Source organism: Eleutherodactylus coqui, chromosome 2 (genome assembly GCF_035609145.1).
Source record: "Eleutherodactylus coqui strain aEleCoq1 chromosome 2, aEleCoq1.hap1, whole genome shotgun sequence".
NCBI classification, from domain to species: Eukaryota; Metazoa; Chordata; class Amphibia; order Anura; family Eleutherodactylidae; genus Eleutherodactylus; species Eleutherodactylus coqui.
Window position 1 is genome coordinate 154069112 of NC_089838.1, and position 13881 is coordinate 154082992.

A 13881-nucleotide genomic window follows, 5' to 3' on the forward strand; every position below is an offset into this window, starting at 1 on the left:
CTCGTTATCAGCGCACAGTTGAAAAGACTGCATCTCTGATGGTATAGGGTTGAATTAATGCATATGGCATGGGCAGCTTACACATCTTGAAAGACACTATCCATGCTGAGCAGCATATAGAGATTGTAGAATAACAACATATGCTCCCATCCAGACAACCTCTCTCTGGGAAGGCTTTGCATATTTCATATTTCAGCAAGACCACGCTAAACCACATACTGCGTCTATAAAACAGTATGGCTTTGCAGAAGAAGAGTCCGGGTCTGGGCCTGCTTGTAGTCCAGACATTTCACCAATAGAAAATATGAGGCGCATTATGAAACGAGAAATCCGTTAAAGAAAGACCCAGGACTATTAAGCCGCTAGAATCCTACATCAGACAAGAATCATTTGTCCCCCAGAACTCTAAATTGGTCTCCACACTTCCCAGATGTATACAGACTGTTGTAAAAAGAAGAGGGGATGCTACACAATGGTAGACATGGCCCTGCCCCAACTTTTTTGAGATGTGTTGCTGCCATCAATTTCTAAAGGGGTTAATTTTTTAAAAATGGCATGGAAAAATGTCTCCCCTTCACCTTCTGACATATGTTCTATGTAAAATATGGTTATATGAGATTTCAAAATGATTGCATTCTTTTTGTTTTACACTTCATACATTTTATGCAAGGTCCCAACTTTTTTGAAAGCTGGGTTGTATTTCTCTTTACATGTGTACACCCTACTTTATTTTCTAATGTCTGAGTATCTTTCATCGCACCTATTTCAGGAACGCCATATTCACATTATGTTTTTTGTCTCCATTTGAAATACCCCTAAGGTTAAATAGAGGCTGTGATATAGGCCTAACAGTTGCGTTCCTCGCCCATATGCTATTATGGCATTCATTTAAAGAATCCATCATGAGCTTTTCATACCTTTTCTGTGAAACGAATGGCATTATAGCCTATGGGTGACTGTCAGGAAATCGCCATTCATAGACTATTATGGCATGTGCTTCATGGTTACGTCATAAAAAGCTCATGATTTATATGTTCAACAGATGCAATACAGTGACATCAGTTACCCATAGGCTACCATGGGGTATATTTTTCTAGACCCTGGTGGATGAATACTGTGCTATTCCATCTTCCCTTTTTCTTGATGGTGAGACAGATGCCAGAAATACTCTTTTTTTTGGCCTTCGTCTAATAAACTGCCATTGTCTCATTTACCATGTTTGTCAGGAGGTTTATTGATGTACATACTAAACATAGACAAAAAAGGTTTGTGAGAGCAGCCCTATTTATATAAGACATTCACATTCTTATATTTACTCCAATGTTTGGTTCAAAATTAGACAGTTGAATAATTGCATAATTACTCAAAAACACAGCTTTATTCCACGTACATTTTGCCATGGTAGTCTGTAGAGTAAAATTACTCACAAGGATGTGCCTCCCCTTTAATTAATTAATCCAGTTATGAATGTGTAAATTATGCCAAGAGATGGCAGGAAATGTCTTAATTTAATGAATTTATTACTAAATATGCATCAGGTTAACATCTTAGTTAAAGTGAATGTTTAATCTTTGCTTTCAGTATTTAGTGTTCACTGAATTGAACACTTCAACTGCTTATAATTAAATATATACCGTGCTTCCCGGAAAGTAAGACCTCCCCTGATGTTCTGGGGGGGGGGGGGAGAGAAATATAAGCCATAGCTACACTGTGTGTAAAAAAATAAATAAATACTTGCCCTGCAGGCGCCGTCCGGGTCCCTCCCGCCGATCCCCATAGCAGGCTTGCTTGCAGTTCTCAGCCGCTGTAGTAGAGAACCAATCAGAGCCAATTGCTTGCTGGAGGCGGGGTTTACAAACCCAGTTACCAGCAAGTGATGTTCTGTCAGTGCTGAGAACTGCAAACAAGCCTGCCTGGAACTGCGGAGACCAGCGGGAGATACCTGGACAGCGCCTGCTAGGTAAGTATAGGACAATTTGAGGTGCAATTTCCTCTGCTTTATACAAAAAATTCTTTGAAATTTGCATATTTGTGTAAATAATTTTTATTATTTTTTTTCCCTCTGTTCAACATTAATTTCTGCAAAAATTGTGGGGTCAAAATGTTTAGTTCACCCCTGAATAAATTCATTAAGGGGTCTAGTTTTCCAGTGGGCCTTATTTCTGGGGACTTCCATCATTTTGCAGCTTAAGGGCTCTACAAATATACAGTGGGGCCTGAGACACTTTCTGCTCTGAAAGCCACTGACTGCTCCTTTGCTATTGTGCCCTATTATGCATCCAGACATAAGATTAGGGCCACAATGAGTATATTTCTGAACAAAGGGCACACTAGGGTATCTATTTTGGGGTGCACATCCTTTTTTTCATATGCACTATACAATAAACTGTCTTTAAAATAACATTTTCGTTAATGTATAAATATGCAATCTTAGCTTCATGTAGGACAAAATTTTCCTCCAAAATTTTAATAAACAATGTTAATTCTGTACATCTCCTAAATTGATTTAAAAAAATTAAAACATTTTTCAAATGTGCTTCCAGAATAAAGAGATGGAAATATATATATAAAAATTTCTACAGTATGCTTGCCCATATCTGCAGTTGAAAATATGAAAAAGTGATAGTTTTTAAAAAATACACCAATTTTGGCACGTTTAATAAATATACACATTCTATTGGTCTACTTTTACCACTTAAAGGGGTTGTCTCGCGAAATCAAGTGGGGTTATACACTTCTGTATGGCCATATTAATGCACTTTGTAATATACATCGTGCATTAATTATGAGCCATACAGAAGTTATTCACTTACCTGCTCCGTTGCTAGTGTCCTCGTCTCCATGGTTCCGTCTAAATTCGCTGGCGGCTTGCTTTTTTAGACGCGCTTGCGCAGTCCGGTCTTCTGCTCTGAGCACAAGCCGCTTCAGCGTGCTCGCCCCTACAGTTCTTCTGCGCATGCGCAGACGAGCTGTATCTTCTCAGGAGCGCGCTGGAGCGGCCATTCTGCTACCATCCTCTCTTAGAGGAAGGTGCAGAGCCGCCCAGCCGTGCTGAGAAGCCGCCCAGCCCAGCCGCCCAGGTAAGTGATGGGTGACGGACTGCCGGGGGTGACGCGTGACTGACTGCCGCTGTGGCCCCGTAGCCTGCCGCTGTGGCCCCGGAGCCTGCCGCTGGGGCCCCGGAGCCTGCCGCTGGGGCCCCGGAGCCTGCCGCTGGGGCCCCGGAGCCTGCCGCTGGGGCCCCGGAGCCTGCCGATGGGGCGCCGGAGCCTGCCGCCGGGGCCCCGGGGCCTACCGCTGGGGAGCCGGAGCCTACCGCTGGGCCCCCGGGGCCTACCGCTGGGCCCCCGGGGCCTACCGCTGGGCCCCCGGGGCCTACCGCTGGGGAGCCGGGGCTAGCGCGGGAGAGTCGGGGCCTAGCGCCGGTTACCTGCTGCCTGGCGATGGGTGACTGGTCGGCCGCGTTCAATCCCGGGGTCCGGTCGGCGGCTGCGGGGCGTCTGCTTGTCAGGGAGACACAGCTGGTAGCATCTCGGGAGCGCGCACGTCGGGCTGCAGCAAGCGACGGGAAAAGAGCCGGCGGCCATCTTGGGGAAACTTTTTATAAGTTGCTGAAACGCTGGAACGGTAAGTACAAACCAGCTAGAAAAGTCATTTACAGGGGGGCTTAGTAATGTATGCTTAATTAGGGGGACTGGGCAAAAAAAAAATTTCACTGCTTCCTCGAGACATCTCCTTTAAATTAAGTACAATATGTCATGAAAGAAACCATGTTGGAATTTCTTGTCTATGCGAAACCTTTACAGGGTGCTTCTATGTTAAAGTAATACATATTAGATTTCCAAATTTTGGCCTGGCCATTAAGGCACAAACAGGCTTGGTCACCAAGGGGCTTAAGTGACTTTTTACAGGTGAGCCTCATATGTTGATCTTTATATAAGCAACAACTATCATGAAACAGCAGTTTAAGGGTGAATTCAGACGACCGTATATCGGCCGGGTATTCACGCCGGCCAATATAAAGCGTCTCTCTCTCTGCAGGGGGAGGAGGCTGGAAGAGCCGGGAGCAGTGCTCTGAGCTCCCGCCCCCTCTCTGGCTCCTCCACACCCCCTCTCGGCCCCTCTGCACTATTTGCAATGAGAGGAGGTGGGATGAGGGCGGGGCTAAGTTCCGGGAATTATCCCCTGTCCCGTCTCTCCTCATTGCAAATAGTGCAGGGGGGTGGAGAGGAGGCAGAGTGGGGGCGGGAGCTCAGAGCACTGCTCCCGACTCTTCCAGCCTCCTCCCCCTGCAGAGAGAGACGCGTATCTCGTCCGTCGTGAATACTCGGCCGATATACGGTCGTCTTAATGCACCCTAAGGCCTTGGGCCAGGAAATGATTTTGCCGTTAAAGAACAGTATTAAATTTATTGTTAAATGTTTAGTATTGAAAGCACAGCACCCCTTTTAAGGTTTGTGTTTTCTGTTACATGGTTTTAATAGTAACAACTTTGATGCAAGAATATGAAAAAATATAGCCCCATCCTGTACCATACATGTATGACACTGAAGGAGGAATCACCTCCAGTTATTAGCAAGTCACTTAAAAAGGGATCAATTCAAAGTCACAGCAGAAGGCCATACAGCAGCACAAGGGAAGGTACAAATGTCTGTACTCAGGAAGATGCTGAATAGGCAAAATGCTATATGGGGAGTGTTGTACAGGGACAAAATACTGTGAGCAGCCTCTTACAGTATTACAACACATGGAGGGACTGCTTATGCCCATGGCCGGGTCGGATTCTGACTGCAAAATCTCGCAGCAGAATTGGACCCAGTGGCAAGCCAGAGAGCCATACTTACCTGTCCGGATCCGCTACGAGTGCCTCGGCCAGCGCGCATGCACAGTGCAGGGCATGACGCACCGGCGATGACACGGCGACTTCAAAATTGACATTCTGTCTGACCGCGAATTCCGCAGAAAAAATCCGTACGTGGGCATTGGGCCTAATTCAGGTGTATCTGTGTAATGGTCACCTTATACTAGTATTCTCTATGTGCAAGTATAGTGCTAAGCAGCCATCCCATGCCCCACATGAATGGTAGGTATGTGAGCAGTTGATCAACGGTATTTTGCACCTGTGGAATCTCTCTCATATAGCATTTTGGCTGTTCAGCATACTGCTGGGAATTGGGGTTTGTGTCTGCCCATGTACCTCTGCATCAATAAGTATGCCCTATTATTGTGATTTTTTTTTTGATTTTTTTTTTTTTTTTTTTTTTTTAATACACTTGCCGTTATTTGATGTGATGGACATCCTTTAGTAATTTCTGGGATCAGAAAAGGTCTCTTTTTATTGTCTTAGTAGTGCTTCACATCAAGACTTTTAACCCCTTAACAACCGCCTATACGTCTTGACGGCAGGCATTGAGGGGCTTTATTCTGCAGCGCCATCTTTTGACGGCACTGCATTCGAAGCCCAGTGCAAGTCTTCCATGCAGTGGGAGTGGGTGCTCGGCTGCGAGATGACAGCCAGGCACTTGTTCTAACAGAGACTGAAAAAACCTTGCATTCCCAGTGTTTAATCCTTTACAGAGTGAGGGGATTCACTCTATCACCTATCGGACTCCCCTATGGCACCTGGAGGCTTCAATATAGCCTCTGGGTCTGCCAGCTATGGAGGTCTGTAAGGCTCAGTCTCTGTCTGACCTCATATACTTTCTAATACACTACTATACCTCAGTATAGTAGTGTATTAGAAAAGTGAAAAGAAAATGCTGATATTAAAGTCCCCTAAATAAAAAGTGTTAAAAAAAAAAAATAATAATAAAAATGTAAAAACCTTACCTTTCCCCCTTTTCTATGTAAAAGAAAAAAAATCAAATTTGTGGTATTGCTGCATTCGTAGTGGCCCACAGAAAAAAAGTTAGTATGTTATATAACACGCACAATGTAAAAAGTACAATTCATCCCACACAAAAAAAAAACCCTTTCACAGAACCGTTGACAAAAAGTAAAAATGTTAAAGGTCTTTGAATGCAGTGATAAACAAAAAATACATTCTCTTAAAGTGTGGAATGGAAAAGTAAAAAAAAAAAAAAAAACTATATGAATTTGGTACTGAGTTCATTGTAATTTAACATATCATTTACACTGCACGGTGAACGCCATTAAAAATATTTTAAAAAATGCCAGAATTGCAATGAAGCAGAGTGGGGAATTTTTTTTTTAAAGAGCCGCCCTGCGCATGACTGAGCGTGTGATACATGGGCATGCGAAGTACACTCGCAGCCATACGCGGTCTCTGCCTGCTAACCAGGTGTTTACAAACATTATTAAAATGCTGCAGAGAGACTTGCAGCGTTTTACCAGTACAGCCAGGGAGACCTAAAGGCTCAGTCATATGAGCGTGTTTTACATGCTGCTACAGCAGCGTGAAAAACCATGCTTCTATAGGAACTATTAGGTTGCTATTAAAGCGCCTACACAGACCCCTTTTAAAAGCACAGAATGTGCACTTCTAAAAAAGAACGGACAGCGAGTGCTGAATCGCCTGTCAGCTCTGTGGTGCGTGCTGTCCAGGGTGCTTACCATAGGTTCCTACGGGAGCCATGGAAGCAGGCTGCCCACACCACGGACGTGTGCCTGGGCTGCTACACGAAGCTAGAGAGAGCCTGGTTACACAATCTTTTCCTGCATGTCAGGAGCGTTGTTTTACACGTTGCTTAGCAGCGTGTAAACCACGCTCGTCTGACCGTGGCTTAAGAGTGGTTTCTCACAGCAAGTTTTGGGGAAAATGCCACTGTAGTGTTTGATGCAGTTTTCTGAGCGGATGCCAGAATTGGATACAGCAGTTAGAAGTATAAGACGAGGCTTACAAAGCCATATGTTTACCGTATATTACGCGGGCTCTATACGCCCCCGTGATATGCGATAACTCGCAGGCAATCAATTACATTGCATTATGCAGTTTTGATCACATTAGCGTGTGATATTTTGCCACATATATACACGAGATAGAGCAGATTGTTCTATGCGCATGTGTATATGCCTGCCCACGTACTAGTAGGTTGTGTATGGGTGGTGACTATACGCACTGTTTTGGGAAATATAAACAAAAAAAAAAAAAAACAGGTTTACTACGAATGACAGCATGCTTGAGTATTTTGTCATGCGCAATACAATTTTGCCGCTATATGCGGCAGTATGCAGGGTCATGGCTGGCTCCACAGCTGTAAAATGCTGCAGAACCCTCACAGCGTTATACATTGGTGGCCGTATGAGTCCAGCATACGGCTGAAATTTAAACAGGCGAGTGCGATATCGATCTGAGAAACTGGGATTGGTACCGCGCTTGTAAATCTGATTTTTCCCTGAGATTGTCATGCGCTTCCCCAGAAAAAAGCATCGCATCCCCACACATGTAATTTTAATGCACATGAAACTCGCATGTTATTTCAATAGATAAAAATTGCATGACACTCTCCTGTAAATAACATTTGGATGCAGTGTTTTGTTTTTTTTTCTTTTCTTTTTTTGCTTAGCTTTGAGAGAAAAATTGGACACGTAAATACACTGATTGCCAATAATGGGTTCTATTTCCGTGCAAACTTTGTGCATCTCGCAATGCATAAAACTCAAGTGATAACATTGGCAGTGTAAATTTGGCTCCAAAAAACTGCAGCATTTAAAGAAAAAACCCTAGGGCGAAATCTACTTAGAACCGCATTTAATACGCTGGCCTAATTCCAGTGTAGCCTAGAGTAATGTACAACAAATTCAATACGAGGCCTCTTAAAGGGGTTTTCCCACAAAAAAGTTATCCTCTATGCACGGTATAGGTGGTAACTATCTGATCACTGAAGGTTCGACTGCTGGGACCCCCACAATGAGGGTGCCATAGGTCCTTAAATGAATGAAGCAGCTGTTTGGCCTGTGCACTGCCGCCCCATTTATTTAGTTGGGACTGCTCGACATAGTCTAACTAGTCCATGCACCAGGATGGGAAATTTACGTCAAGACTTGTTCTAAGCCTACCCATTTTTGGGGAAGGTCCAAGATGTATGTAAAAAGTTTAAAAATCTGCTATCTTTTTACTCGAGAAAGCTTTTAACTTCACAAATATAAGAACACTGACTGTTTTCGTTTTTGTAGCAACAACTAACAAACAGTAACAGTTTATGTAGTTTTGTAGTAACCGCTATTATTCTAAATGTAACATCTTGGCATCTTATAATAAATGTAGCATCTTGGCATCTTGTAAAGGATACAAAGTCAGTAGTGTGCCGACGGTGAAATATACCTAGAAATATGGAGAACATTTAGAATATTATGATTAAGCAATAATTTTTATTTTTGCCTCTAAAATAATTTTCCATAGAACATATTTACTGCGTATCACACTGCTATGTGGATTGTGCTATTCCTCTTTAGAGAGGCAGATTTATGTCTTGTATACAGCATTTAAAGGAGTGCAGTGAGTCTTTTAAATTAATTCTATATACTTAATCCCAATTGTGTAGTCAGTGAAGTATAAAATATTGAAATCAGCTGGGTATACTGTGTTTTTTCTTTAAAGCTCTTTTTTTTTTTTTAATAAAACATTTGAAACTGTTCATTGTGAATGTCAAATGGGAATCTATTCTCTTATAATATGTAGGAAATTGTGAATTCTCAGTAATAGAGTGTATAGCCTGTCTTTGCTGCAGATGCTCTGTGTTCACACAGCTGTTATTTTACATTCTGACATGCTCTGCATTTGTTGCTGAATAGTAAGAATACAATTTTTGCTTGTACGAAAGAGTGTAAATGGGATCTTTTGTAAAAAGGGAATAGTCTCCTAAGAATGATATAGCAAATGTTGAAAGTTAACATAAAAATGCCACTTTTTGAAAGAGAAGGTTTGTCAAAAAGTTTCTTTGTGCGTTTAATGTGTGCGATTATGTGGCATAAAATGCAGAGTTTGTAAAAAATTTCTTCAATATACAGGCAAAATATGAATAATTCAAAACAACTCATAAGTCCAACTCGGTATTGTGTCTTTTATATCTCTGACTGAAGATAACATTGTTCTCCCAATAGAGCTGAATTTGCACAAGTTACACCTCTGAAAATGCCAAATGGTCTTTAGTCTAGTTTTCAGAGCCGTCACGTGTATAAAAGAAAGACTACTTATGGAGAATAATAGATCAATAATGTTCCATTCCACTTGCCTGTTAAGGCGGCCCTATAACCCCCTTCATTTTGTGTATGTATTTTAAGTAGTGTCTTTTATAGGGGTTTTTAAAGGACTAAGCTCCTTACTGCTACTAGTAAAATAAACCCTTACAAATTAATTTTGGGTTTGAATTATATAGCTGTACCTTGGGGTGCAAAATGTATCATCGCTTTTTTTAATGCATCACTTTTTACTACATAGAGGAAGGAATGAAAGAATTTCAAGATCTTGTGCTAATGTATTTTAAATGTGCAGTTATTCTAGGTTAAAGCATCATTTGATACTATTTTTTATTATATAGTAACCTAGTGTTACCATAGATAGTATATATATGTTTTTTTTGCAAGTAGGTCACGATTGCAAAAAAAAAAAAAGTAGGTATGGTATGAGCAGTGAAAGAGTTAACCTAGATAGCTTACTAGTAAATCCTAATGCTCAGCAATACAGATCATCGTTTCGTCTCCCTCATGAAATAATGGCTTCTTGAAGAAGCAAACTGTATGCAATGTATAGTAAACCATATTTTATCCATCTGTGTATGAGCTATTCTGTCACAACAACAAAAATAGTGTAAATATTAGGTGCAGGTTTGCAGCTATTTGTTTCTTTCAAAAAGAGCAGAAATAAGAAAGCTGACCCAGCCATCCGTGGGTTACCACAAGTCTGCTTTCATGAACTCCCATCGACCAGCTGTTCTTTTATTTTAAAAAGTTTTTTGCAGCTATGACTTTTTTCATTGTTTTTATGCTCCTAGTTGGCAAGAGCACAATTCAGATGGAAAGATAACATTTTAATGAGGACTATTCTCAGGATGTTTACTGAGGGTTATACTCGGGATGTATCATCTAGTGTCCAACTCGGAGGGCAATTATGTACAGTGCTCCTGAACTCTGGTTATGGGGCCCCTTCTGGGCATGGTTTAAAACGAAACGCTGTATCATGTCAGTGCCAATGAGTGTTTTGGCAAATTTATTTACGATTGTGAAAGTATAATAATTTCATAATGTTAGAATACGGCTTATTTACAAATAATAGAATAGATAGTCTGCAGCTGGTTTCATTGAGAGGGATTGGAATCCACTGTATCTTTGTGTGAGACTTCACCAAAATGGATAGATATAAAGTTTGCTATAGGGTGGCCAGCAGAGGAAAGACTGTTTTGCTTGTCTTTTTTTTAATATTTTGTGTTAATTTGGTTTTATGCTTTTTTTTCCCCAAAAAAGCTTTCTATTTAATTTGTTGTTTTTTTGTGGTTAAATAACCATTTTTTTATCTGTGAAATATCTATGTACGGTTTTCAGCTTTATCCTTTGTTTTTCATGGTTCCTTCCTTACTTTCTACATTTGTTTCTAGTATAGGATAATTGTGATTGATTTTCTGTTTCCTATTTTAGTCCTAATCAACATCCACCATCCATTATTTAATGTATAAAACTCTGTTATATACATAAATGAAAAGGTGCTAATCTGTACATCAGCAGGCAGGAGGATGTTAGAGGTGTCTCATTTTTCCTGTTTTCTCTCTAAAATATCTGTTAGCAGATTTCCTCTGGCTGTGGTTTTAGAGAATTCGGTTTTAATCTTTTCATCTTTTCTCTTTTTTTTTCCCCTCTATATTTAAGCCCAACCTCAGAGCTTGCCTCTGCCAAATACTTCAGCACTGGAACAGAGCGAGGAAGAAACTGGCAAGATACAAAATGGTCATGTAGGTCTGAGTAATATCAATGGAATCCACAATGGGGTCAAACATGTTGCTGCAGATCATAGAAAGTTATCAGCTCCCGTTTCTCAAAAAATGCACAGGAAGATCCAGTCCAGCTTGTCTGTGAACAGCGATGGCAGCAAAAAAAGCAGAATGAGTTCAACATATTCTCAAAAACCTGGTTCATCACCAGAAGGTAAACTCCTTCCTTACTGATCTGAATGTTTACAATGAACGTGTGTGCAGCTCTAATGCTTTATTTTCATAGGAGTACTTTTTTATTTGCCTTAGAAGGGAACCTGTCAGTAGTTTTTGCTAATGCAAACGAAGAGCAGCTCCACAATAATAATGATTAGAGATGAGCAAGCATACTCGATGAGGCAAACTACTCGAGCGAGTAGTGCCTTATCCCAGTACCTGCCTGCTCGTCTCTAAAGATTCGGCTGCCGGCGCGGGTGACAGGTGAGTTGCGGCGGTGAGAGGGGGGAGGATGAGAGGGAGAAAGAGAGTTCCCCTCCGTTCCTCCCCGCTCTCCCCCGCCGCTCCCCGCCCCTGCCGGCACCCGAATCTTTAGAGACGAGCGGGCAGGTACTCGAATAAGGCACTACTCGCTCGAGTAGTTTGCCTTAGCGAGTATGCTTGCCATCTCTAATAATGATCCCTTCATTCCTAAAATAGGTTTCATTTGCCTGTTGATAAAAGCATACCTGAATGATTCTGGTTTGAAATTCTCCCGCGTGGCATGTAAATGAGGCAGAGTAGTCCTGTGGGCAGGCCATATCGGGTCATTTTTGCTAGCTGCTTGTATTGCCAAAAAGTCCTCCCCTCTTGCCTGTGAGGTACACGCAGCTCTGTGAAGTCTAGCATGTGCCGTGACTTCGTCAACCAGTGCATGTGTAGGTGAGCACCACAATTGTGCCCATGAAAGGGTATGATTATCTGCAAGTGTACTTGTTGACGCCATGGCACATGTGAGACTTTGCAGCGCTGCGTGCACATTACAGGACATCACATTACAGGAGAAAAGAGGGGCGGGCATTTTAGCAACAAAAACAGCTAATGGGAATGATAGGGCTCGCCCACCGGGCCGCTATGCCTTATTTGCATGTCGCATGGGAGAATTTGAAAGTTGAATCATTCAGGTATGCTTTTATCAACAGGCAAATGAAAACTATCGTAGGAAAAAAGGGATCCCGTTCCATACAATTCAGCTGCCAGCTGTTTCTCAAAGCTGACATCTGCCGGCAACCACCATAATAAACATCGATCGCGGCTGTTAATCCTGTATATGCCCCTTTAATCCCTTCAGTGGCAGGTTTATTACCATATTATGGCAGGGAAATCTCCGTTCTTGCTGCGCTGAGTATGCAGTAAAAACCCTGTAAGATTTTAGATGAACGCTCAGTGCTCTGCACATTTCAGCACTAGAGTTGTCCACGGAAATCTTCCAAGGTTTAACTGCATGGTCAGTACAGCAAGCCCCGGAGATTTTCCGGAGCGTACTACTAAAGGGGCTAAATCACCCGATCTCTTTTGCGGGGTCCCAAACTGCATCCGACAATGAAATTGCGGGGTGGTGTTTAGTTGCTTAGGCAGCCAGGGGCCTTCTGAAGGCCCCTAGCACTGCCATAGTTGATTTGCCTGTAAGATTGCCGTATAATGTAATACTGGGGTATTGCATTCTACTGCAGCAACAATCATATGATCGCATGTTTAAGTTCTCTATGGGGGCTAAAAAGAAAAGAGTTTAAAAAAGTTTTATCTATAAGAAAATAATATATGGTATTAAAAGTTTAAATTAAAAAACCAAAAAAAGTTCTCGCTTTTAGGGCGCCCACCCACTGGCGTTTTTTTTCCCTGCGAAATTCGCAGCATTTTTTTTCTCTGCAGGGGTCTATGGGACAAAATTGCGATTTTGCGCGATCGCGATTTTAACATTACAAGTCCCATAGACCCCTGCAGAGAAAAAAATGCTGCGAATTTCGCAGGGAAAAAAAACGCCAGTGGGTGGGCGCCCTTATAGTAAAAAAAAAAAAAAACAAACCAAAAATAAAAATGTTGGTATTGCTGCATCTGTAAAAGTCCGCTCTATCAAAGTAACAAGTACCTCAAAATGATACCAATAAAAACTACAACTCTTCCTGCAAAAGCAAAACCTTACATTTTGGTTATTTTCACCAAATGGTGAACGCATAAAAACAAAATGCAATGGCAACATTTCTGGATGTTTTTCCATCTCTTTCCCCCACCCCCTGCAAAAAAAAATAATGTAATTAAAGTTACACATTATACACATTATATGTACCCTAAAGCCGTGCTATTAAAATATACAACTCATCCCAAAGAAATGAAAAAAAAAACCCTCATACATCAACGAGTTATGGCCTAACAATACAATGATGAAAATCGCTTTGTCCTAAAGGCATAAAATATCCCCATCACTAAGGAGATAAGGAATGACTTGAACTTGTGTCAGACTTAGATTTTCAATCCTAGAAAGCTAGAGTGTGATGCAGTTCATAGACGTACTCCTCATCTAAGTTGTAGCTAGGCTTTGCTAAGCCCATATCAAAGATTCCATACACTGCCCTGCATCAAAAACCCTAGCCAAGACAGAGTACTCTGTTGGTCCTTCTGGCACCTAAAACCCAGAATACATGCCCTCTAGTCCCTCCCCTCTCACCTCAACTAAACGTCTCCTCAGACCTCATATCAAACGAGTTGTAACATCTAATATCCAAAACCAAAGTATTTCACTTTTTTACCTCTTTGCATGACTGGATCCTCTATTCGTTGTTTCTCTGTGTTCATTTCCTCGTGGTATCAAGTGCATTCTGCAAAAATGACAGCTGTTCTGTCGCTTTTCTTTTCTGCAGCATTAACTTTTTTTCCTAACATGCAATTCCAATTATTCAACCCAAACAATTCAGACAGGCATCCGTCAGGCACAGGTTCGGTCCTGATTAGAGATGAGCGAGCA

The 13881-nt window shown here is 41.7% G+C and overlaps 1 protein-coding gene across 2 annotated transcripts in view; it reads left to right on the forward strand.

The window, feature by feature from the left end:
- Positions 1-13881, forward strand: part of MDFIC (MyoD family inhibitor domain containing) — a 131459-nt gene that overhangs the window by 97483 nt on the left and 20095 nt on the right. For both annotated transcript variants that reach the window (XM_066591801.1, XM_066591802.1), the window contains exon 4: positions 10822-11097. In XM_066591801.1, coding sequence (XP_066447898.1) covers positions 10822-11097 — 276 coding nt within the window. The remainder of the gene's footprint in view (positions 1-10821; positions 11098-13881) is intronic.